Source organism: Neolamprologus multifasciatus, chromosome 12 (genome assembly GCF_963576455.1).
Source record: "Neolamprologus multifasciatus chromosome 12, fNeoMul1.2, whole genome shotgun sequence".
NCBI lineage: Eukaryota > Metazoa > Chordata > Actinopteri > Cichliformes > Cichlidae > Neolamprologus > Neolamprologus multifasciatus.
The window spans coordinates 15,826,071-15,850,267 of NC_140450.1; the positions used below are offsets into that span (position 1 = coordinate 15,826,071).

The 24,197-nt window shown below is 40.1% G+C and overlaps 2 protein-coding genes across 14 annotated transcripts in view; both read right to left on the reverse strand.

The window, feature by feature from the left end:
* Nucleotides 1-4,828, reverse strand: part of ccser1 (coiled-coil serine-rich protein 1) — a 126,947-nt gene extending 122,119 nt beyond the window's left edge. Inside the window, exon 1 of one of the 4 annotated variants that reach the window (XM_085181251.1) lies at nt 4,737-4,828. The gene's annotated coding sequence lies outside the window, so the exon portion shown is untranslated. The other 3 variants (XM_085181249.1, XM_085181252.1, XM_085181250.1) reach the window with 3 other exon arrangements.
* Nucleotides 4,829-5,931: 1,103 nt separating this feature from the next.
* Nucleotides 5,932-24,197, reverse strand: part of trim36 (tripartite motif containing 36) — a 36,244-nt gene continuing 17,978 nt past the window's right edge. For 8 of the 10 annotated variants that reach the window (XM_085181263.1, XM_085181254.1, XM_085181255.1 and 5 more), the window contains 9 exons: nt 23,296-23,391; nt 21,819-21,956; nt 21,544-21,659; nt 20,350-20,471; nt 15,187-15,304; nt 14,889-15,094; nt 10,098-10,281; nt 9,766-9,879; nt 5,932-9,337 (listed from right to left, as the gene is read on the reverse strand). In XM_085181263.1, the coding sequence (XP_085037389.1) occupies nt 8,968-9,337; nt 9,766-9,879; nt 10,098-10,281; nt 14,889-15,094; nt 15,187-15,304; nt 20,350-20,471; nt 21,544-21,659; nt 21,819-21,956; nt 23,296-23,391 (1,464 nt within the window). In that variant the 3' untranslated portion in view covers nt 5,932-8,967. Of the gene's footprint in view, nt 9,338-9,765; nt 9,880-10,097; nt 10,282-14,888; nt 15,095-15,186; nt 15,305-20,349; nt 20,472-21,531; nt 21,660-21,818; nt 21,957-23,295; nt 23,392-24,197 lie in introns of all 10 variants that reach the window. The other 2 variants (XM_085181258.1, XM_085181259.1) reach the window with 1 other exon arrangement.

Sequence of the window (24,197 nt, forward strand, 5' to 3'; positions counted from 1 at the left end):
AGTGGTTGTCAAGTCTGAATACACCCAGCATACTGAAGGGGCTTAGCTGAAGTCTACTTCTGTTTATTGTACATCAGTACATGTGAACAAAGACGGATCTAACACTCTCACAAAGGTGTGAGATCTCACAGAATGAGAGGCAGTATTTTTCATTCGGTAAAGCAGGAATTCTGGGTGTAAAAGGCCTTTTTGTCTGTCATCAGCCTGTCAGATAACATTCAGCGCTAGCAGCAGTCGATGTTCATCTGTTGAGCTACATCAGTTCGGGGCTTGCTAAATGTCTGAAGACAGGAGGGATGAAGGGGTGAAAGACTTTAAAATAGTTCAATTATTTTTTTATAATGAGAATTTATTTGTTTCTCTCTAGCACAAAAGTGGATTAAACTAACAAGAAAACCAAAAAATAACATCTGTTTTGGCATCGGCTACTGGACAAATTGTTTTTTTAAAAACATCGATAATAGCCGAGAACTTCACTTTTAGCGCATCCCTACTTTAAGGTCATCTGGCGTGTCTCACAAAAAAACTGCTGCTCTGATACATCTCATATTTCATAAGATCAAACAGTAAAAAAGGCTCTTTATTGCCCCAAAACGTCATTTTCACTTGGAAGTGCATGTAAAGAAAGTCTTTTACGTGACTATTATTAGATCTGCTATGAGACCTGGAGGGTTGATTTCTGTTTAACATGTCACACATTACAATTAACATTTACTTGACAACTAAATTGTGCAGACAGACCTAACCCAAGGGGAGAGCCAGACAAACACAGAATGGAAGGAAGTGAAGAAGAGAGAGTTACAAAATATCCTAAGCGCTCTTTCAGGGTGTTTTTTTTGTATGGATGTACTAGAAAAAGATCAAATCTTAGCACAGTTATTTACAGGTACAGTAAGTTCATTTTTTAAGGTCATTTGATAGAAAAAAGAATGTTGTACTCATAAATATACACTTTCCCTCTAATAAACAATTTGATTACGTTCCCACATTATACAAGACTTTATCCACTAAGTATCTGAGTCCAACAATGCTAGATCAACTTTAAAAAATGTTTCATTAACAGAGACTAACAGCGGCTAACAGATGCTAACAGCAGCTAACAGAGGTTTTTCTGCGCTTACCAACAGAAAAGTTCAGCGTATCCTCAGAGCTCACCTCGGTATCACAGAAGCAAGCTTCACTTAATTGTTTATCCTACATTGACCACCATAGCTAGGATTCTGCACTTGAATTAGGAGGGGTAAGGAAATGACGTCCAGTATCACCTTCAGCCATACGCAATATGGTTGAAATGACCTGTGGCTCTTTAGTGGTTCACTGTGTGTGTGTTCCCCTGGTCTTTCTCCTCTCACTATTAAATAAAGGGGAAAAAATGCCCCTAAAAGAATTCAGTAATGGATTTACAGATTTTACGCGCTGAACAGCGCGTAAAATCTATTATGGTTGGCCATGAGTTGTACTCATGGCCAACCATAACTTCCTGGCCCATAGCTCACCCTCTCACCTGCACTGGCTGTTGAGAATACAAAATTAGAGCGTCAGCCTACAACAATGTTCCTCACATGATCTTACAAAGAGAGTCTCTGAGTAAACACAATGCCCCACTGCTAGTAGGAACTGACTAAAGTTCCCCTTTTTGAGTCATAAAGGAAGGCTTTCATTTGAGCAAATACTCCTGTCATTGTTTTTTTGCACTCAGTAAGCGTAACAGTGACTATGCAGTCCCTGTACTATTAAAGAGCCGACCTCTCTAAGAGCTCCTGAAGTGTTTTGTTTTCAATCTCTGCCTAATAAGCTTACATTAACACTCTCCACTCTGAAGTGGCGTATTATTAGTGTCACCTACCTGAAAGTAAATGTTCTCATATTCTAAATGTGATGCAAATTTTAAATTACAATTTAACTCAATGCAATGTATAAAACGGAAAAGGAAGAGAGAGAGGAAGTCAATAAATAGTACTGCCAAACAACGGCGTTAATATCACACGCATAACAACTCATCATACACGTATTTGGCTAGGGTCTGTCCTCGATCACATCTAGCTGTTCGTGCAAGTCAAGACAGAGCGGTCACCAGCCGTATCAAACGCTTCCTTTTCAGATTAGCCAACAGTTTAGTAGCTTTAGATTTTCAACCCACCACACAGCCATTTGACCTGGTCATAGTACTCTGGGCTAACCGATTAAGACAACCAATTAGACAGATTAAATCAGATTGAGAACGCCTCTCTTATTTAACAATAAGGGCAAACAACCTGTTGTCAGACTTTACAGGGGCTAAAATGTCAAATATACACTCACTCAATACTACCTTTGGAAGCATTGTTTTATTATAATCATGCTGTCATCTATAATCTAACACAAAATTACATTATAGGCTCAAAAGAGCTAACAGACACTCAGGCATTTGCCTAAACTCATCACTGCTCAGTAACTGCTCATGAAGCGAGGCTACCTACAAAAAAGGAAGCAAAACTTCACCTAATCTGAGTTCCCCTTTGCTTTGCAATTAGTCTCAGAGCTGCTGAGCTGAATGCAAAGTGTTCGTTTTGCTGTGAGCTGGCGTTGCTTCTATATAACTGTCCGCTTAGATGTTCACTTAAATCAAGAATTACTTGAATTGGAGAAGAAAGATTTCTAAGCACATTTCTAGATCCCTAGCTCTAGTTTTTCCAAATTAAACACATGATAGGTTACGTTTTCTGTCATTGTGGCCTTCACTTCATGTAACAATAGTGATATATTAATATCACAATCCTCAAATAAACCAAAACAGAATGAAGAACTTTACTCATGCAGCGCTCTGCGGTTTTTGGCATCTTATCGACACACCCTACAACAATAGTTAACAATCAGCAGACAATGGCACAAAGACATCTCCCATCTCAGAGTAATTTTACACTGATACTGTACATGATCATCGGTTTGAAATAATAGGTGTGTATAGGGTGTGAAAAATGGGTGTTTCCTATAAAACAGGTTCTGGGTGCGATAATTTTCAAAACCATAACCACATGTTAGAGTTAATGCAAACCGTACTCTTCTATTCAATGTAATGAAAGATTGCAGGGAAGTGTGTTTTCATAGAAGGAGTAAGCTGGCTGCAATGCTGCTGTAGACAGTGTTATCAAAGAAAAACATTCATATATTTTTTAGCAAATACCTCCATGCTGAAAAACATAAATACTACTGGATTTGAACTACAAGCTATAGTGCTACATTACAAATAATCTAGTGATACAGCCAAGGTTATAACTAGTCTTTTATCAATCTATCTCATCTAGCTTCTTCTGACTGTCTGTGTTGATAATATTTAATAAACGCACACACCTCTTTCCCACAAGCCAGGGCATGTGGAGAAAACCAAAAACAATCTTAAGCAATAGGATGCCAATTTAACCATGAATGGAACTGAGAACTGTAATCCATCACCATTGCTAGAGTGAATGGAAGATAAGTAAAGTGCAGTCTGCAAACATATCCTAACATAAACTAAGCAACTTGTTATATAAACGTCAGCCTGATATTTGGACAGTACATGTTTAAATAGGGAAGACCTGTGAGTGTATCGTGGATAGAATGCAAACTCAAATAAGCATGTGGTTCTTAAAAGCAACTATGTTTTTTTAAATCACAACAGAAGTAACATTAGAGAGAAACAGGATACATATAGGAAACTTGAAGGATTAATGAAGCATAGAAGTAATATGTGAGCAAACAGATCGACAGAATGAACAGCAACAGAATGATGTTATAACTGTGTCACTCACAAGCAACTTATAACACTTTAATAACCCTGTAATATCCAGCAGTTCAGCCACAACACACTTACACTCACATTTTTATAGGAGTGGTATACACTGCACCGGGATCACTGGAGCCATGATCACAAAATACTGTTGTAAACAGTGCTGCACATCATGCCAAAATAAGCATTTTTCCATCTGCCAACACAGACCATCCCTGTGTGCCAACCACGCACAATAATAAGGCTTCTATTAACGTGAAGCAGCGATGTTAGATAATCTTGAGGCCACAGGAGGCATTTCACAACTGCTTTCATGAGCTCCAGCAATGAATGCTGTGGTCATTTAAGCTTCTGCTGAATTACATGCTTCTTAGATCTGTTGATGATGATGATGGGCTCAAAATCACAACAATGAATGGGCCTCAGCGTCTGTAGTTACAGTTTAACCTGCACTTCTCACAACTGCTCAGAGGACCCTGCTCATTTATTATTGTGCCCGTGAATCAGCCTGCAGCTGCTTCTGATTATAAATTATTTGCATTAGATAAGAATTGTGGATGTAAATGAGTGCAGCCAGCAGGTCCTCAGCGGGGCGCCGACAACTGTCAAACCGAAAACGTCAACAACGCTCTGAAGCCTTGTGAAGCCTTAAATCCCGACTAGCTAACCGAGACCGGGAGATTGAAGTGCTGGCGCTAATCGCCACCACGACGCTGAATCGGTAAAGCAGTGGGAATCGCTTTCTCTACTTCACAATGGTCAGCGGTGTCCGGAGGAAATACAGCGGCAGGCTCCGTCCGGTGGTTCCGGTCAGGCTGGCTAGCAGGTAGCGGACAAACACACAAATGTGCGTATTTTACCTTCAGAGGAATCCCGGAGTCTCCACCGAGGCACCCCCCGGCGGACAAACAGATGGATATACCTTCGCTTTGTGCTCATACGAGTTATTATAACCTACATGAATTAAAATATCTGGGATAGGTAGCACCTTGTGTTGCACTGACGCCAATATGACACCTCAGTGACGTGGATTCGCCCTTTCCTCGTTCGTCGCTTCCGCGTTGCGACGACGGGCAGCGAGCGTGGACAACGTGACGTCCGTACTCCTCCTCCTCCTCCTCCAATACCCTCACAGACCAGCATCCTCCTGCAGGTGGATGATTGGACGATTCAGTCTTTCTTTGGCGAATTCAACCACAAGAAAAAGAGAAAAGAATCCTGTTGTGTGCCTTTATAGTCAGAAACCACTAAATACCAGGATTGCAGGGTTCTGGTTTCCTAAATGACTACTTGTTATTTTTTGTGCGCTAAAATGTGAAGGCTATGTTTTGTTTTTTTAATTTTATTATTGCTAACACATGGGAATTGGAGTATCACTGCACAGATAAGACAAAAAAAAAAAAAGACTGGGGGAAAAAAAAAGAGAAATGCACGACGTTTACAAAATAAAGCATTTCGAAATGAGGGTAAAGGCCACTAAAAATATATTTTCAGTATATCTTTGGATACAGCCCTGTTTGAAAATTCAGAAGTGAAACTGTTAGATACTGGAGAATGAGCTGATCGATTGTTATTATCAGGGGTGGGCCAAAGTGTGCAGGTTATCAAAAGGATTCACACATGCTGGCTCTGACACATACCTTGCTAGTACTGGGTTACACTTTTTTTTTAACCTTCTGAGCTTCTTTAATTTCTTGTGGTGTACCTTCAACAAGGTGCTGGAAACATTCCTTGAGAGATTTTGGTCCACACTGACATGACAGCAGCGCACAGTTGCTGCAGATGTGTCGGCTGCACACGTATGATGTTAACACTCTGATAAGACTGGTGTCTAAGTGATGTTTAGCTGATACTTGGGGCCCAAAGTGGACCAAGAAACCCCAACACAACGAGCATGATGGATCCATAGTTTCAAGTTTGTCATATTCCGGCCCTACTATCCAAATGCTGTGGTTCAGTCTCAAATGTTGATTGCAATGCATACTATATCTAGACTACAATCATACTGCAAATAAGATTTTATGTTAAAGTATGAAGACTTAACTGTAACCGGGCTTGTGATGACGCTGAAGAACATGTTAAGTCTGGTAACTGGGACAGTGTTCGATTCATTCAGCAGTTGTAATACACACAAAAGTAACCACACAGCTGTATAAATACATAAACAAGATCACAAGAAAAACTGCTTTTAAAAACACTACCTTTATTTCATGAAATCCCCACACAAAAAATTAAAGTGTAGCCTTTACATGAATCAGAGCAAAGTATACTGACAAATCTTTAACGTGGTACACACAGAAATCCACCATTTACACACCACATACAGTTCTCTAAAGAAATGCACTGTCACCGATATACAGGATAGAAAATCTCAGTGTTGCACTTACAAAAGACAGTTTCAACATTTACTTTGCATCAAGCTAAAGCCCAATTTTTTAAAACCACAAAAGTAACCTAGAAAATGTTAGCAGTGCAAATTTCAGTGTTCTCTTCAGTTCTGCAGCCCATTTAGTAATAATATTGCACACCCATTACACACACACACACACACCTGCAGAGCCAAACATTTGCTGACATGCTACAGATTTTTAAAGTGCTAGCTTGGAATTAGATTGAGAGCCAGCCTTGAAAAATATTTGGTTCTAAATTTGTAAGCAAAAAGAACAAAACAAAAACAAAACCTTATTTAGGATGCAGTTTAATGTAGAGTCAGCTGTGGTATTGCGATTACAGGTCTTGTATCAGGATGCTATAAACTACATGAGTGTGCTGTGACCCTCAAGTGGAACAACTACATACTCAGGAAAAATTAAGAACCTGAAGACATTCAGTTTGTTCTGTGATTAAGAATACATTCTGTGATGGAAATAAAACATAAAATGCCAATTCATAAATGCATAGAAGTGTTTTACAAAGATGTTGAGGACTCAAGTGAAAATAAACATGTAAGGGGGGGGGGGGGGGGGGAGGGGGATTTAAAAAAATAAAAATAAAACTTTGCACCATAAGAGAAATTAAATATTTCACCTTGAGACTAAAAATTTCTATCCAGATAAAATTTAAAGCAAATTTCATGTTTTTAAGACCCAAAACAAGAATGTCTCCCAAAAAAGGCAACTGAACCAGGTAACATCTGCTTACAATAATTTCCATTAAAAGTGATCTACAAGCAAAACACCAACTGATTATATGAACATTTGTGTACTTTATTTCAACCAAAATAATATACTCCGGATTAAACTGTACATGGAATTAAAAAGCAAACACAAGCAATCAGCTTATTACGTGACATGAAAGAGAAGGCAGATACTGCACTGTTAGGTGGACAGCTGTAAATCAAATCAAACTAGTTTCTGTAAGGAAAGGTACAGTAGTTAAGGTTTTCCAGGCCTGATGGACAGAGGTAGGTAGCATTGAGCCTCAATCGAGGCCAGAAACCTGAGAAAACGCACACACACCGATGACCCTAACCCTCCAGAAATCAAAATATATACACATGTACAAGCACACCCAGGTGCAACCACATACAGTATGCGTGTATACAAAAAACAAATGTGGTTTCCTATTGAACAGTCTAGTGTGCTCTTTGAAAAAAGAAAAGAAAAGAAAACAATTCGAAGCCGATTCAATCAAAACCAATCAGCCACTCTGGCGTCTGATAGCGACACATGCTACACTTGCAAGGTTTTGACAGCATAGCTACTAAACAGTGTAATTTGTGATAGCACTTTTTGTAAGAACCTGAAGAGCTAGGTCTGTTTTTTGTTTTTGTTTTTCTGAAACTAAAGGCTGTGAGGCCACAAAGATGTGGGTTGCAATCAAGTCAGCACCAGAACCAAAAATAGCTTTGGCTAATATGCTTTATTTCCACCAAAGCAGTGCCTAGTCTACAACTAGCTCCATGCCTTTGAGTTAGACAGCACTACTGGGTCCTAAAAGCTAGCCCCAAGTTTGGATCCATAGTAAGTGGCTACAAAAGGCACTACTGCAAGAAAGTTAGGCGATTCACAGATGTAGGCTGAAAAAAAAGACCCCCAACTTTTATGTAATGCCATGCAACATTTGCATCAAACCTGTCAAAGCTTATACTGGTTCTCAAGAGCACCAAAGTAGAACTGGCACTGCATCAGTGGTGAAGAGCCATTTGTGACTTTGCAGCTATCAAACAGTAAGCACCTGGTGTTCTGATACCTTGACAGTTTTATGGTGTTTAAAGTTAAATTGTGCTGTGCAACAGAAGTGAAAGCAAAAAGACAAAAACAGGAAACACAAAAAGTCTCAAATCACAGTAAATACTCCAGGGTTTATATCTGTTAGTGAAGGTAGCTGTGAGAGTGTACTGATAGCTGTATATCGGCAACGTTTACGCTAACTAAGTAGTGATCCAGCTGTAAAGACTAAAATTTATTGTGCAAGACTCATTTTATTGTGCAAAAACAGCTAAACATAAGTGTGAGGAGGAGTAGCGTTTGTGACAAAGAGTAAATAAGTCCTAATATCTATGAGGCCAGTGTCTGATCCAACTGTACCTCTGTACCTACACTAATTCCTCACATCCAGTATTTAATGTCAACATCTGGTTGCTAGAGAGAACTAATTCATCCATTTCCAAAAAAAAAAAAAAAAAAAAAAAAAAAAAAAAAAAAGGCACAAAGGCGTTAGCTTCAGTTAGCTACAAGGCTCTCAGGTCCACTAAGAATATATCTACACCTATGCTGCTACCTTAACGTAAATGGTTACAGAAAACAAGCAAATACAAACCACCCACTAATTGAAACAAACATTATTTAAACCAAAACCTGAAAAAAGAAAAAAAAATAAGGAAAGGAAGATCGAAGGCGTTTAATGTTAAAAGACTCAGTTTGAGCAGTTCATCATAAAACCAGGTCCAATACAATTACCAGATCCAGAGACTTTGGTATATAGAGAAGACCTTTTATATCTATACGGACTACCGAAGACCTCTGTATGCGGACACTGATATTCAGCGTCATTATCTTAGTGTGGGTAATACATTATACATGCCAATACTGGGGGGGAAAAAAAGGGCCAGTCCCTGGCAGGGATCCCATTTCCACATTAGGACCAAGTGCCCTAATCACATCTGCCTGATTTGACCTTCAAAAATGGTCTGAATTGTATTCCATCACCCTGTCAATAAAACCTGCTCTTCCCAGAACACACTAAAGATGAAATGGATTCCAGGCTTAATGCACTCCTTAGAAGGCCAGTCTCTTACTGGCTAGGAACTCTTCCAGCTGAACCTTGCCGCTGCCCATGAGGCCAAAAGCCGGATACATTGTTCCCGAACAATCCACCTGCCTCTCGTAAAGGCACCTCATGGTGTCGGCGTCGTAAAAATACACTCGGCACGCGTCATAATCAAGGCATACGCCCAAGCGCTGGGGCATAGGAAGCATGCGGCTGCCGGGGTCAGCTGACTGTGCGTTTGCTGTGGAAGAGCTAGACGATGAAGAAGCCTTCGGGATGATGAGTTTGCCCATGCCCAAGGTGACGAGGGTGAAGGGCTGGGAGAGCTCATAGCACGCATCTTCACTGCCGCTGTCGTGGCCGCTGTCGTGGTCATACCTGGTAAAAGGAAGGTAGCGGTAAAGATTGGTTTTGCACTTGGAAAGTTTATGCAGAACTTTATTATTAGATGAACTTATGAATTTCAGGCAATTGATCTGGAGGAAACATCTAAGCATTGTCTGAACACTGCTTGGTCCTTATCAATTTGCATGCATCACATAATTACCATAGAAGTCAAATTTATTTGCATTATGCAATGTTCTCCTTTACATGGGCTAATTTGCTGAAAAGGCCAAGCTTCATCTCAATAAGCTCTTTAAGAGTTTATACTGGTTCTCTTACGTCACAGGATTAGGTATGGCTCAAATACACTTGGCGCTACACTGCATTTGTTATGGTTAGATTTGTCACCTGTAGACCACATGCCTATAGATTATAGCAACATAAGGGGGGGGGGGGGGGGGGGGGGATATGGCTGCACATACCTTGGGCTGCTGGTATCTCTCGGATTGTGAAACCATTCAATCAGCTTTGTGTCGGAGGCCACGCCAACTTTAACCATGTAGGAGTATGGTTCCACCTTAAAGGCCCAGTAATGTCTGCAAAAAAATAAAAATGCATTTTTTTCCCACCTCAGAAAGAGGAGGTTATGATGACCAGTTTGCCCATTCTTTCACTAATGGGCTCATTTGTACCAAACCTGGGAACTGGAAGAAAATCTTGCAATTAAACCTACTTTGCACTGACGAAACAAAATCTACTGCTCAGTGAGATTTTTGTATCAAGTCCCAGTGTTGGTTGTTTGTGTTTTGCATACCTTCCCTGAGAGATGCCCGTGTCCCCAATTATGTAATCTAGTCCGATGTAGCTGCCTGTCTGCACACGTTCGGCTGCGAGCAGGAAGGCCATGCCGGCTACGCTCTCCACAGTATCCCGTCTCTTATTTAGAATGAGCCTCTCCGTGCTGAATCCACACTTGTCACTGAACAGGAAACCAAACACTGCATGCAAAAAGACAATAGAAGAATTAGATAAGTGGGACATAAAAAAGGGTGAACAAAGAGGAGAAGAGTACATGGAAATCAGAAATATGAATGGGACAAACAGACCCAGTTTCAGAAGAAGAGTTCTTATTGAGCATTTAGCTCACGTAAAAGGGAATATTTTCTCTATTCTGTTACTGGGTAAGTGACAAAAGACTGACACAAGAGGGTGCTATAATACAATCCTAAAATGTACATAAAGAACTACAAGTACCACCATCATCATAACACCATGACAGAGAGAAGTCTAATGAAACCATGTCCTACATTTCTCATCTGGCTGCAAATGTATTCTATAAATAGTCTGAAGGCCATGATTACCATGCACCAGGATACATACAAACTAACATGATTATGCCGGTTCACTCAGCCATTCTCTGCAATCTGAGGCCTACACTGGGGAAGACCTAGTTAATTAGCATGCGTCTAGGGAAGTCCTTTAAACAACTAGGGCATGATGATCATATTCGTATAAGCTAACCCAATGTGTGAAAAGACAACGATGCAGTCTTATTTAGCTTTGCATTTGTTTCAAATATTGCACACAAGCTGGTAGATTCCCATTTTCAAGTATGATAAACTTTGTATCGCTGATGTTGAAATATGTATGCAAAGTGACCTGAGCCGTTTCCATTCTTTAGATTTTATATAAAGAATTCAATATTCTCTGTGCACCCTGACATCCAAGAAATTCAACTCAAGGGTTATACACCAGAATAGGGCTGGGCGATATGACCCAAAATTCATATCTCGATATTTTTTAGCTGGTTGGCGATATAAGATATATATCTCGATATTTTTTTAAAGCCATAAGTTAAGAACAAAAAGAGAGTTCTTAGTCAAAGCTGTGTCCCAGATGTCACACAGGCATTTTTATTTACATACAGCATAGATGTACATGAAGAAATTACTCAAAAATAAATTATCAGCATTTATTAAATAATCATGCTCCATAAATAAAAGAAAACAATGTTGTTTTTGTGCATAACAAAAGCTCATAATTGTGCAGTCAAAATGTAAACTAACAGACGCTGAGCACAATAACAAAGACAGATTTCACAGCTGCTCTGTTCCCAACTTCTACTGCGTGACTGACAGCCTTGAGTTTGAAATCCTCTTTGTAACCACGTCTCTTAACAGGTGCCATTTATGGCCCTTATACACACACAATACGGTAATATTACGTTGAAGCACAGTACGTATCATTCCGCGAGGCTCCAGACTACGGTAGCCGTAATGCTCCGACAATCCATCAAGCGCTGCATCTCCGTAGCTTACCAAAGTCGTACTAAAACATTTTTTGACAGATTGCTGAGCGCCGTGTACCACCTAAAATCGGTTTGCGGTCAGTAAGCACAACCAGAATTCATACATAAGGCGCGCTGTCAACTTTTGAGAAAATGAAGGGATTTTAGGCCGTGCAGCCCCTGTGGGCTGCATGTCGTTAGCATGGTTAGCTCGTTAGCGCGGTTAGCTCGCTAACACGTTGACGCCGTCCAGCCCCACAACTCGCTAACGGAGATTTGCCGTGTCCATCTTGTCGCTGCCTGCAGGTGAAGCTTTGGGGGAGGAGGGGGATTTGTGTTCAGTGAAGGAGAGGCGAGGTCGAGTAATGTTGCATAAAGACAAAAGTGGACGAAAGAGAGGCAAACTTGTGGCTCCACAAGTATAATTATAACGTAACATAGACTATATCGATATAAAGGATAATGTCACATCTTATATCTCGTATGAAAATATATCGATATTTTTTAAAAACTCGATATATCGCCCAGCCCTACACCAGAAGTTCAAACCCCTAGGTGAAATCCTTGTCTAGTTATCGCATTCACTAAACTTTCAGATTCTAAACATCTGACCTTAGCCTCAAGTTCACTGAGATGCAGATTTGTCCAAGACTTTCAATAGAAATGCCCACGGTATCAACTTATAAAAGGTTCTATGTCGCTTCATTTTCACGTTATCGCATTCACAAACCTGAGTGTCCATGTTTCTCACCCATCCACCGACTGCAATACCACATCAGCCTTTAATGGCTGAGGGGTAAAAGCTAAAGACAGTCCGTAGACTATACATCCATTACACACACACGGGAAAAGGAACATGATATCAGACATTTACATCTGACATCATTTGAACTACTGATTCCACATACACAATGACACAGGGTGACTTTTCCCTCCAGACATTGGATGCATGAGTCAGAAGCATCAGGAGACCATCTGTTAAATTTGACTGTGGTATTACAAGTCCTCAGCAACTATTTGTACTGTAACGTCAACACTGAATGTGCCATCATGCAAAAGTGTAAGGCTGTGGGGGGGGGGAAAGAAAAAACAAAACATGTTCACATGCAGATATAGAGGTGGGGGTTTGAGGAATTTGTCTGACATAAATGGTCATCTTTAACCATTTGTACAAATCATTTTCTTTTTTCGCCACACCTTCTCTAACCCAGATTCTGAAACCACCATCTGTTCTTCCAGTCCTAAAGATTGCAGCACCCCATAATGGGGAGGGGGAGGGAAAAAAAAAAAAAAGGAAAAAAAAAGGGGCCAATATGCTTTGTGCTTGTCCATACCATTTCTAAGGAAACAGTTTGTGCTGTCCACATGATTTGGGGTCTGCAGAATATTTTAAGTACAGTTTTAGTGGAAGATACAGAGAAAATATTGCAGAACATAACAGCTGCAACTCCCTCAATACATAAGACAGGTGCAAGAACCCATGTCTCAGACTGGATTTCTTATTTTTCCCATAAGTCTATTTAATTAGAAAACTCAGTGAAAATAAAAAATAAAATTTGGTCATTGATTGGAAGTAGTAGAAATAAGTTATTCATACATTTTTACTTATGTTTGTTATCGATCTGGGTATCAGTGGGTCTAAGGTTTCCCTGATCTCAGAAACAGCTGAATCATAAATCAACATAAGTAATTTCTGTAAGAGTTTCTGTAACTGGTGTCAATTGCTCATCCTTCTTTAAAAATATGATGCAATACTGATGCGTAACCAGGTAAAAAAATACTGACAAGTCAGGTTTGCTAAGAAAAACAATCATGTCATTGGTTTACAGATATTTTATGCTTTTGCTCCTGAAGCTAGATGTCCGACAGGCCCGTCTGCATTTTTCTTGCCACAGCCAGGGGACAAATAGGAACAACACTGGATGGTAGCATTATTCAAAATTCCTAATAAAACATGGATGCTACCATCCATTTATTAAATCTTTAAAGAAACGATAGCTCATACAATTTATGCAGCTTGAAATTAGTTTCCAGGTAACCGTTTTTTAATAATCATTTTAAATCAAATTCAGGCTAGCTAGACATTTATGCAGTCCTTTTGGTTAAGATGTCATGTAAATATCAACTTATGAGCACTTAGAACAGGCAAAGTTTAACATGTCATTGTTTGACATGTCAGTCACCTGCTTGGCTGGGGGCAGACAGTGTTAGCATCTCATATTAACATCAGGCTGTCTTAAACTGAAGCTGTTACATCATAAACAGCTCCTTGCAGGAGCTACAAGGGTGTAGGTTTTGTCTTCTGCATTTTTCCCTCCCTTGCTTGAAATTCCACCTCATTACTGATGCACACAGAGTCCATCCATTCGGACTCACATGAACCAGACAGCACAGGAATGTGGACGCTCCGATCGCACAACAAAACACCACAAATAACAACACTTATCTGCAAATCAAAACGCAGGCCTATCAGATCACAGGGGGATGCAACATGTTTACAGTTGATTTTGATACAGGCTCCTGGCATGACGGAGTGGTGGAGCCTGGAGATTTTCAGATTTTAAGGAAGAGCGTCATTACAAAAAAGGCTCTGCAAACTTTCTGAAATTATAGCATACACCCAGAGAAAACAGCCCAAAGTGAGGAGACTAACACCTTCCAAGCAGGATGTAAATCAAAGGGATACAGTCCCTTACTGGGAAGGTTCCATTTGAATTCAAGCCCAGCAGATGGCTGGAAATGATAATCCTTTTTAATGAATTCCACCTTGCATCTTTGAGGAAAGCTTAAGAATGCCAGCAACAGATGCAACTGCAGGTTTCTTCTCCAAGCTGACATGCTGTATGCCATCCACTCCCACGCACACAGACAAAAGCTATATTGGTTTCAGCAATCTAAAACAAAAGCCATTACTATGGTGATAAACTACACCACCACTCTGCTTCATTACCTCCAGCCTGCTAGCTATAAGGAAATTCAAAAATGTTTTAAAAACAGTGGAGCATCCATCATTTTCTAATCTCCCTAAAGTCGAGCACAGCATTCAGCACAGACGTGCTTTGAGAACTAGAGGGGATAGAAAAAGCTTGGCTGCTGCTAGAAAGAGGCCCAATAACAGGGGTTGGTCCTCCAGTAGTCAGCGTGGCAAGTCATTAATGAACTCAGCATCAACAACAAACAACAGCTTGAATTTAGTAAGTCACCGTATTCTTTAACACTTTTACTCTTCTGTCTCCAGCAGAAGAACAAACACAGGATTGAAGGGGAAATGCAACAAATTTTTAACTGACAGGAATAAATCATGCGTCTCAGGCTTACCGGGTGCAGGTGGCGTGTGGAAGGTGACCTCAGGACTGTAGGGGCTGAACATGGAGTTCCTGCAGCTTCGTACTCTGAAGGAGTACAGACTGTCAGGCTCCAGGTCACACACCACGGTGCTGGGGCCGTACACTCTGTCTGTGGCCCTCCAGACACCATTGTCCTCGCCGTCTTCCTGGGATGGGGACTGACCTGGGCCTCCAAGTCTGGAGAAAAATTATATTTTTTCCTTCAAGTATCTGTAACTCATCCGTGGCACTACACATCCCTCTACTCCCAAAGTCATGCTTGCACTCACCTGCGGTACTCAAGCATGTGGTGATCAGTAGGTAGGTGGTCATCAGAGAGCCTCCAGCAGATTGAGGCCTCATTATAGACTCTGCTATTGGACAGGTCAATCAGAGGTGGGTCTGGAACTGGAGAAGAGGAAGAAAGTGTGTAAAGAATAGAGCAAAGGAACCAGTCAGTATAATCAGGTGAAACAACAAGTAAACAAACTGTGCAACCAGGAAAGCCTCTAAAATATAGCATTTAACATCTGTTATGAAGATTTTCAAAACAATGACAAATCTGGGGAAGAGCTTGTTTTGTCCAAGTTTAAAAACAAATCTCACATGGCAGACAGTTCTGGAAGATTTAGGATTTGCAAGACAACAGATCATTCAATTTTATTTATATAACAGCAACTTACAGTCGCCTAAAAAGACAAAAGACATGAATTTAAGAAAATAAAAATACACAGCAATAGCAGCCAAATTACTTTCATTCTAATCATGCTGAGCCCTGTATTTCAGCTACATAGCTTGGGCTTAAGCAAATGAAGCAATGCAAGTATAGCTAAGATTAGCTTTGTCAGGATCAAGACTATCCACTCAGGACAATGGACTATCTTGCATAATGAAGCTTAAGAGTTTTTCCCAGACTCACAGCCAGGAAATGCACTTACACCCAACTCAGCTTCTTTCCCTTACTGCACTTTGTTTCTTCCCATCCATTTTCTCAACACAGTCATTTCAATTTCCTGCTTGTGTTGTTAACCCATCTCTCCATGCCTTTACATTCACCTACATATTAACTGCCTCTGGCTTATGCTAGAGGACAAACCCCTTGAAGGATGCCCTCAGTTACACTCCTCAGCTAATTTTTTTCCTCCAGAAACAATCAAATTACTGCCACCATGTAGGTCACAGCTCCTCTCCAAGATCAAAGCATTTCTCTGTATACTTCCATCATCCTCCCAGTGAGAGTTCCCCTCATCCCTTTGGTTATATTTTTCCCCTTCTAGTTTTCAATCCTTCCCATTTTTGTCATCTTTTCCCCACAATAGTAGATTCCCCTCACTGACCAGTGTCACCACTGCTGTCAAGCTTTCAAAGTCACTTGGCTAATCCCGAGTCCCCAATTTACTTCTCCCAGGCAGCTCTCCTTTATGAGCTTGTGTAATCTTAAAGCACAATGTATTAAGAGTTCTTAATGTAGATCAGCATTAACCAGGGAAAGTAAAGAGTAACCACCACAGGCCCTCTTTGATTTAAAAAAGCCATCTGCTACCCTGACAAATAAAATTTTATGTTTTCACCTGTTCAAACAGATGGACAAACAAGTGAGGACCAAACGGGGCAGTCAGCCATCCGACTCAGCAGGAAGCCCTCATTCAGTGATTCGGAAGAAAAACACTATTGATCATGTACATTACAGCTTACACTGCATGGAGCTGCTCTGACTCATATTCTTTATCATTCCCCTGCTCCCTGTACTGGACTTTCAACAGCTCCCACTTCAAAATCTTTAAGCTTTGACATGAAAAACATTCTTTAAGAGATATGAAATGTTGAGACCTCTGATCATAGCCTGATGTTTAGCAGAAACTCCAGTTTGAAACTGACCACAAACGGGCATTTACACTTGAGATAAAGCAGTCTTTCACATCCTCTTGAGAAGCAGAGCTTTGAGGGGGGGGGGGGTTCATACGCCACAGTATGGCCATAGCTGGGTTAAAAGGAGTGAGCACAAACGCATCGTTATCCAAAGGATGACGAGTGCACTAGGAAACATGGACAAGACACAAGCACTGAACAAAAAGCACTTGGGGTCAGCCTCAAGTTTTTAAAAATGCAGTCAAGTACAGTACAAGGATGAGGGAGAGGATCCACCAATAATGCAGTCATTTTTTAACCTCCTTAAATGTAATTACTGCAGTATACAGGCGCACTCACAGCTTATTATCTCATGGGCTTGGACTAAACTGGCTCCTGCAGGCCTTTAGATTAAAGGCTGCCGCCAAACTGCTGCATGCAGCACTTTTCCAAAAAAAAAAAAAGAAAAAAGAAAATGCATCACTGCTACACAGGCAACACTTTATACAAAGAAAGTCAAATCTGAAATTTAAAGGACGTTTTTAAATCATGCCGAGGACTAAGCAAGTAACTTCTTTAAAAATATAAACTCGCTTAAGTCTTTAAACAGCTTCATTGACTATTCAAAAAGAAAAAGTTTTCCAGCAGCATTACCTTCCCCCTTTACACTCCTCCTGTAAAAAACAGAATCCACAGCTCTGCTCTTGTGGCCTTTGTACAGATCCCCTTTTCCTACACATTTTTTTTTTATGCATCCATCGTTTCTGACCACAGTAAATTAAAGCTGGCCCGTAATCAGATTATAGAGGAGATAATAACTAGATCGTTATCCAACCGTTCTTCATGAGTCACAGAAAAACAGACCATTTTCCTTCAGTGTCTACACCGAGCCAGCGGTAGCCTTTGAGACGTCTCACATCACTGATTTTCAACAAACCAAGCGGGGCTGCTCTTCAGTGCAGTAACAAAAGCCCATAATCACAAATTCATGTCACCAACGGTCACTGGAACAACTGCCAGCTATTTAGTTGCACTAAGTAATAATGTTCAGTTGCTGTTTCACTGAACAGCACCGAGAGACCTCAGTGCTTTCTACAAATATCAACATTCAATCCCTCGATATTTACCATCTAGCGCTTTGTCTGAAAGAACATCTGACAATCAGAGCTAAAGCCTTTACTGCCACCGAAGCAGCTTGTCAAATAACTGCTATCAGTTTTCAGGATGGCCTCAAACACCAATCAAGTGTCACTGCATAACTATGACTGAAAGTCCTGTCACAACTAACCATCACTATATGCAGTGGAGAATATCAATACCACCTTCTCTCAGTCACTAATACGTATTAAGTTGTCAAGTTAGATTAAAGAAAGTAAAGCGCATAAGGAATGAGCCTCTCCCAAACAGAGCCAAATGTCAAAGCATGACTCACAACAAGGCTGTGTTGAACTCCAATTTGATCATTAAGGAAAGTCAGACAACGTATAAGACTCAGCTGGCTACCATGACGACAGCTATTGGTTTGTGCAATCTGAGCACTTTGATGGCTGCTTTTTTTCCCCCTTTCAAATAAATAAAATGTGGCTAGTTGGAAAGTTAACAGAACCAGAGATGATTATATACAAACTATTAAGTATGTTTCTGAGAAATCAGGTATAAGATAAGACTTTATTGATCCCACGGTGGGGAAATTTTTGCATTACCTCAGCTCAGGTATAGATAGCAGGAAGGAACATACAAAACATACAAATAAAATACCAACAAATAAGTAAGATAATGCACTATAGACAACGGTAGCATACAGTATGTGATTATGGATATGGTTGTGGAAATATGCAAGACATAAACTATAAAGTTATAAGATAACTATTCTACCATTACTATTCCTATGTAAGCCATAGATATGTATAAGTATAGACATGTACACACACTTACACACTAAATATACCTGCACATGTCCATACACATAGAAGGTGCATTATGCATGAAGTGGTGACCGTGGATCTCCACAATGTCCAGTGACTTATGACATTGTGATTGAGTTATAGAGCAACTGCTGTTGGGATGAATGACCTGCGAAAGCGCTCCTTCCTGCAGCGTATGAAGTACTTTTTCTGCCCAACCAGAGGTCATTCGAAAGAATGCAAGTTTGCAGTGCTTCTAGTCTTCAGTACGAGTAAAACAGTGTTATACAAGTACCAGTCTATTAACCATTTACTGCTCAGATACACGGGCTGTTTCAATTATACAACTAGTCTCCCTGGGCATGTCTATGATTAGAGCCAAATGCCTGGAGCTGGGCCTTCTTATAAACAGGAGAGTGGGTTCCTAGGTGACACCTGTGTCACTTTTCCATTCCTTCAGTTTTAGTGACAGTTCGAGGGAGGCATTGAAGCCAAAGATGTCCCCTTTGCTTCTTCAAATCTCTGGATATACTGATGTAAATTGTGTAAATTAGGACGACTGACTGAAACGTATGAGGTTGAACCAGAATTTGAGTTTGGAGTGTGATTCGATGTAGCAGTTGAGGCCGGAGTAGCTTCTCCAGTTTTTCTTCACATATTGTGTGTCAGATCAATGTCAAAGAGCATCATCTTTTAAGGTTCTAGCGTTGCCTCTGACCGGCCTTTGAGTGAGCTTGTGATGACTTGCATTTCCTTAGCAGGACATTTTTGCAACCTGCACAATAACCTGCATTCACTTTAAATAATCCAGGTCACTCCTTCACAGACCTTTGAGTCTCAAAACTGGTGAACAGATTTAAAAACAAATCTTTCAGATCAATATAGAGAGGTTAAGTACACATAGCTTGTTAGATAATGAACAGTTACGTACCTTGATCAGATATTTAAGACATTTTTTGTTTGAGTGCTTTAACACCGGTATGGTCTTGCTTTGAGATCAGTTTGCTATGACTTACTGTTTGCTCATTATTTTGAGGCTGTGGGAAGACAAACCTGAAATAGGTCAGAATAATGCAGGTTGCCAGTGCAATTTAAGAAAGCATATATATTCTCAGCCCTGGGAAACTTCTACCTGAGCAGCTTTCTGACAGAGTAAGCACATTTGGATGTTGGTGGTTTGTTCAGCTGATTTACACAGTTTGTGTAGTCACGGCTCTCATTTTGGCTGCCTACAAATGACCTCTGACCTCTTAGCATAGCACAGTTTGAATGGCTCTGCATGCAACAACAAAAATAACTTATTCATGTTTTAACCAACTTGATTTGTAAGGAAATATAACGGCAGGGCTCTACATCATATTGCCACATTTTGCCATGATCTGGAGGAGCCACAAACAAAGCCGGTCTTCATGCTCACAGATGAATAGAAGCATAAATGTCACCATGTTTTCTTTCATGAACTGATGGGATCACTTTTTCCAGCCGAGCACGATCAAGAAGCTCGCTGTTTACCACCGTTTTTCCAGAAATTAGTTTGACTGAGCACACCAAACCCCTGAAAACAATATTTACAAACTATCCTGTAAACAGATTAACCTTTTAGTGCATCAAAGTCAACTGAAACAGGGTTTAAGTCAGAAATGATTCAATAAATGACATTTCTGACAACCCAAGTGTTGCCTTTACTCTGAAATCATTTACCTCCACCAAAGCACATCTCTTTAAGCAGCATTTCTTCTCTGGACGTGTCCAGGACAAACTCATCAAAGCAGGGGTCAGCTGCAGGGTGAAAGGTCCTCAGAGACTCTGTGGCTTTCTGGATCCTAAAACATAATAAAATTTAAAAAAAAAAAAAAAAAAAAAAAAAAAAACCCTCATCATTAAGGTAAGATTTTTAATTATAGACTTCTGTAAGGACACAAAACAGCAACACTATTCACAGCATACAGATTGCCTTCATTGCCCTAATGTATTTTCAATCAGTCCTGTACTCTGGGGTCATCTGGCTATTTTTATACAGTCTCTCATAAGCACAATGAAGGATTAAAGGCTGAATCTTTGTCAAGAGTAAACTGGACAAACCATCCTATCATGCCTGTAAGAGAAAAAGGTTCTAGCTTACAAAAGCTGCTCAAGGAGATCAATTAGTGAGCTTAAAGGAGAGGATACTGAGATACACAGCACTGACTTGGCACTGTGGCACAAGTCTTCTTTAAACTGTCCTTGAGTTTGGTGACCTGTGGCTCAGTAACACGTGGTTTTGTGACACATTTTAGTCAAACATTTAATCTGATTGAATGCAGCACAAAAATAAACCAAATCTAAAATGGACAAAAACCTGCTTATGGCATCTAGAGAAGAATAAAAACTGTAATGATTCAGTTCAGATTTCAAACTCTGCCTGATGGTTTCTTTGACAAGACTAAAGTTATTTGTAGTTTTTGCAATTAATTAACTATCCACAGTCGTGTGACTCAATATTGTAATCGTTGGACAGCCCTAACAATCATATTTAGCTTCATTTTTTAAAATTAATGTATACTTGGTTACTTTATTCATAAATTATCACTTTGACAGTATTTAACTTCATAATTCTGTAGCTCATATTTGCTTTAAGTGCACTGCTCAACTATTCCTTCACAAAAGTGCAGCTTTCCTCACGAATAATACAGATGATTATATACGGGCAGCTTTTACTTCTCACCATTTGCATCTCTAAGCTTTGTTACATTATAAATCATTTCTATTATTGTACTTTTTTCCTAAATGTTATCATTTTAAACAGATGACTGTAGTGAAGATTATAGTTTTCTGAACCTTTCCATGTGCTCCTGCTGAGGGACGTGAATCTCTCTACAGATGAAATATAGATGTAAATCTCACCAATTTGCATACCTGACATGCAGCTGCTTCGCAGTCTGCACAAAACAGGATTGATCGGTTTCCTTCAGCACCTCCTGAGCGTAGCCCACCAACCCACTGTTCTCCAGCATACCTTGGTACTCCTCCACCTGGGCAATACCATTTATAAGTCAGTTATAAGTGTTTGTTACAATTGTGACAGCATCTTGAGAAGTCAGGCTAGTTTTTAAACATCTAGAAAAGTTCAAAGTACTTATTATGGACTTCATGCAAATATGACGCATGAGATAGAGAAATCAAAGGCTCACCTGGCCTCTGAGCTGCTCCATGCGACGGTTACGAGACTGCTCGATTGACCTCAGCATCTCAGATTTTCTCTCTTGCAGAGTCTCAAACAGACGCTCAAAGTGCTCGTTGGCTTGACGCTCTGCTAACTGGCCATTTTCCTTTAAGGAAAAGACAAGTTTCTCATCATCTTAAACTAACAGTATTCATTAGATGCAATAAGCAGACATTTCTTTAAGCCAGCCAGAGTGCAAGTCATTGCCACTATGATCATTTAAAACAAAGCAGTGGGCATCGATTCCTCACTTTTTCCACTCGAGACTGTTGAATGAACATTTTGACAGTACGCATTTCATTTTATTGTAATTCAGCTGCAGACATTCAACATTTTAAACTCATCTCATCTAAGCCATTGTTTGACACATAAGCAGCAAACATGAATGAATTAAGGCCTCTGTTTAGTTTTGAACAACATAAAAGTCACTCCCATTTATACTCAATGAGACAGAAGCATCAATTGCAAAATGAAAAATTAAAAGCATCTAAAGCATAACAATCACCTATTGCTCACACACCCAGTGCCCTTTACAAAACTAAAAGCGTGGGTATGTTGAGCGCTCTCCATCTATGACCAACATCAAAGTAAAAGGAACCAGCTGAGACACTAAAAACCCAGACTTGCGTGAGGGAACCAAATCCTGCGTTTCCTTGTTTGTGTGGTTTGCATACTGCTTGTTCAATGATGCTGCTTACTCATACAAAGACTGTGTGTAATTGTTCGACTCAGGCTGCTTTCGACTGAGCCGTATTAAAATTTGTTCTCTGCAGCTATCAACAGATGCATTTGTTTTGCGTTATAACATCATCAATTTGACTAGATTCAAAAGGTTTAGACAGAAAGCTGCTGCTCCTTCTTGAGGAGGAGCAGCTTTATTGGCACAAACTGATTAGAGAAATGCTAAAAGTGTAAACAAAGTTCATAATACCTTCATAAATGTGATAAAAGCAGTATAGTGATAACCTGCCCTTTTATTCCATCCTTAGTTACAGATTCTTTCAGCTGCTTCCTCATTGGGTCACCACAGTGGCCAGATCTACATGTTTGACTTGGCACAGATTTTACACCACATGGCCTTCCTGATGCAACTTTCCCCATTTATCCAAGATCCAAATTTGTTCTCCTCTCCTCCCAGCATCAAACCCAGCATCTTTAACATGTAAGTAAGTGAGTGTGTTAACCACTGCACCATGTAGCCACCTTCTGCTCCTTATAGATTTAACACTGTCCAGGGATTTTGCAGAAGACGATAAAGTTGGAATTGTTGATATGGACATTTTGTGATGCAATAACCATAACCCAATTCCAGGTCTTTCGAGTCCAAGTTAAACTAAATCAAATCAGGTCTTTTGTTTCTGACTACAACTGATGATTAAGGAAAAAAAGTCTGCAGAGCATACAGTAACATCAAAGGATGTGAGAGCATGAGTCAGCTCTCTCACCTCAGTCTTATTGATGAGCACCTCAAGCTCAGTAATCTGAGTCCTGACCTGGTCCTCTTTGCTGATGAGGTAGTGGATACTCTTGGCCAGCTTCTCCTGGGGAGGGAGGAAGGAAAAAAAAAAAAAAAAGAGCCAGCAGCATTTCAGTATTTACAGTGAGCTTCACAGAGCCTTATACTTGCTGGCACATACACAAGGCATGAGACTAATAACACAACCTTAAAATACATATTTTCTGGGAAAGAAAACAGTAACAGGCACCACTTTAAAAAGAAAAGGTTTTGTAGTTTGAGACGTTCAACAACAGGGGTAAACTAAATTAGTTTATTACTGATGGACATCTCCGGACACAGTGACGCTGCACTTCTGTTCAAAGAAATTATAACTGACACAGGTTTCTGGGACTGATCAGGACATCTGATACTCCTCCCAAGAACTCAAAGGCAGAGCACACAAAATCACATGGAACAAATGGTCTCATTAAATATTAAACACCAATATGTTTGTATCGACACAAACCAGCATATAGAATTTCACAAAAATCTGCCTCGACTTGCTAAGCCCCGTTAAATAAATCCCTTTAAGCAGGATGACGTTCAGGCCAACAAAACAATTACTATTAAATGCATTTTAATTAAAACCTATTCTGCTGAAAGCCTCATTGTGCTTTAGGAGTGTGTGGTTGCTGTCACAGCAGCTGCCAACACAATCTCGTGACATTTTCATCTCCACGTGAACTAAACAAAACACTAAAATAAATTAAAGGTAATCATGCTGAAAGGGAAAGCTCTCAAGAGGAGTTTGAACTCAATTAGCCAGCCTGGGTTTAAGTTTCCAAACAGTGACTGACATCTATGGTGTGCATGCTAGCACTGGAACAGATCAAGCATTAATATTACAAC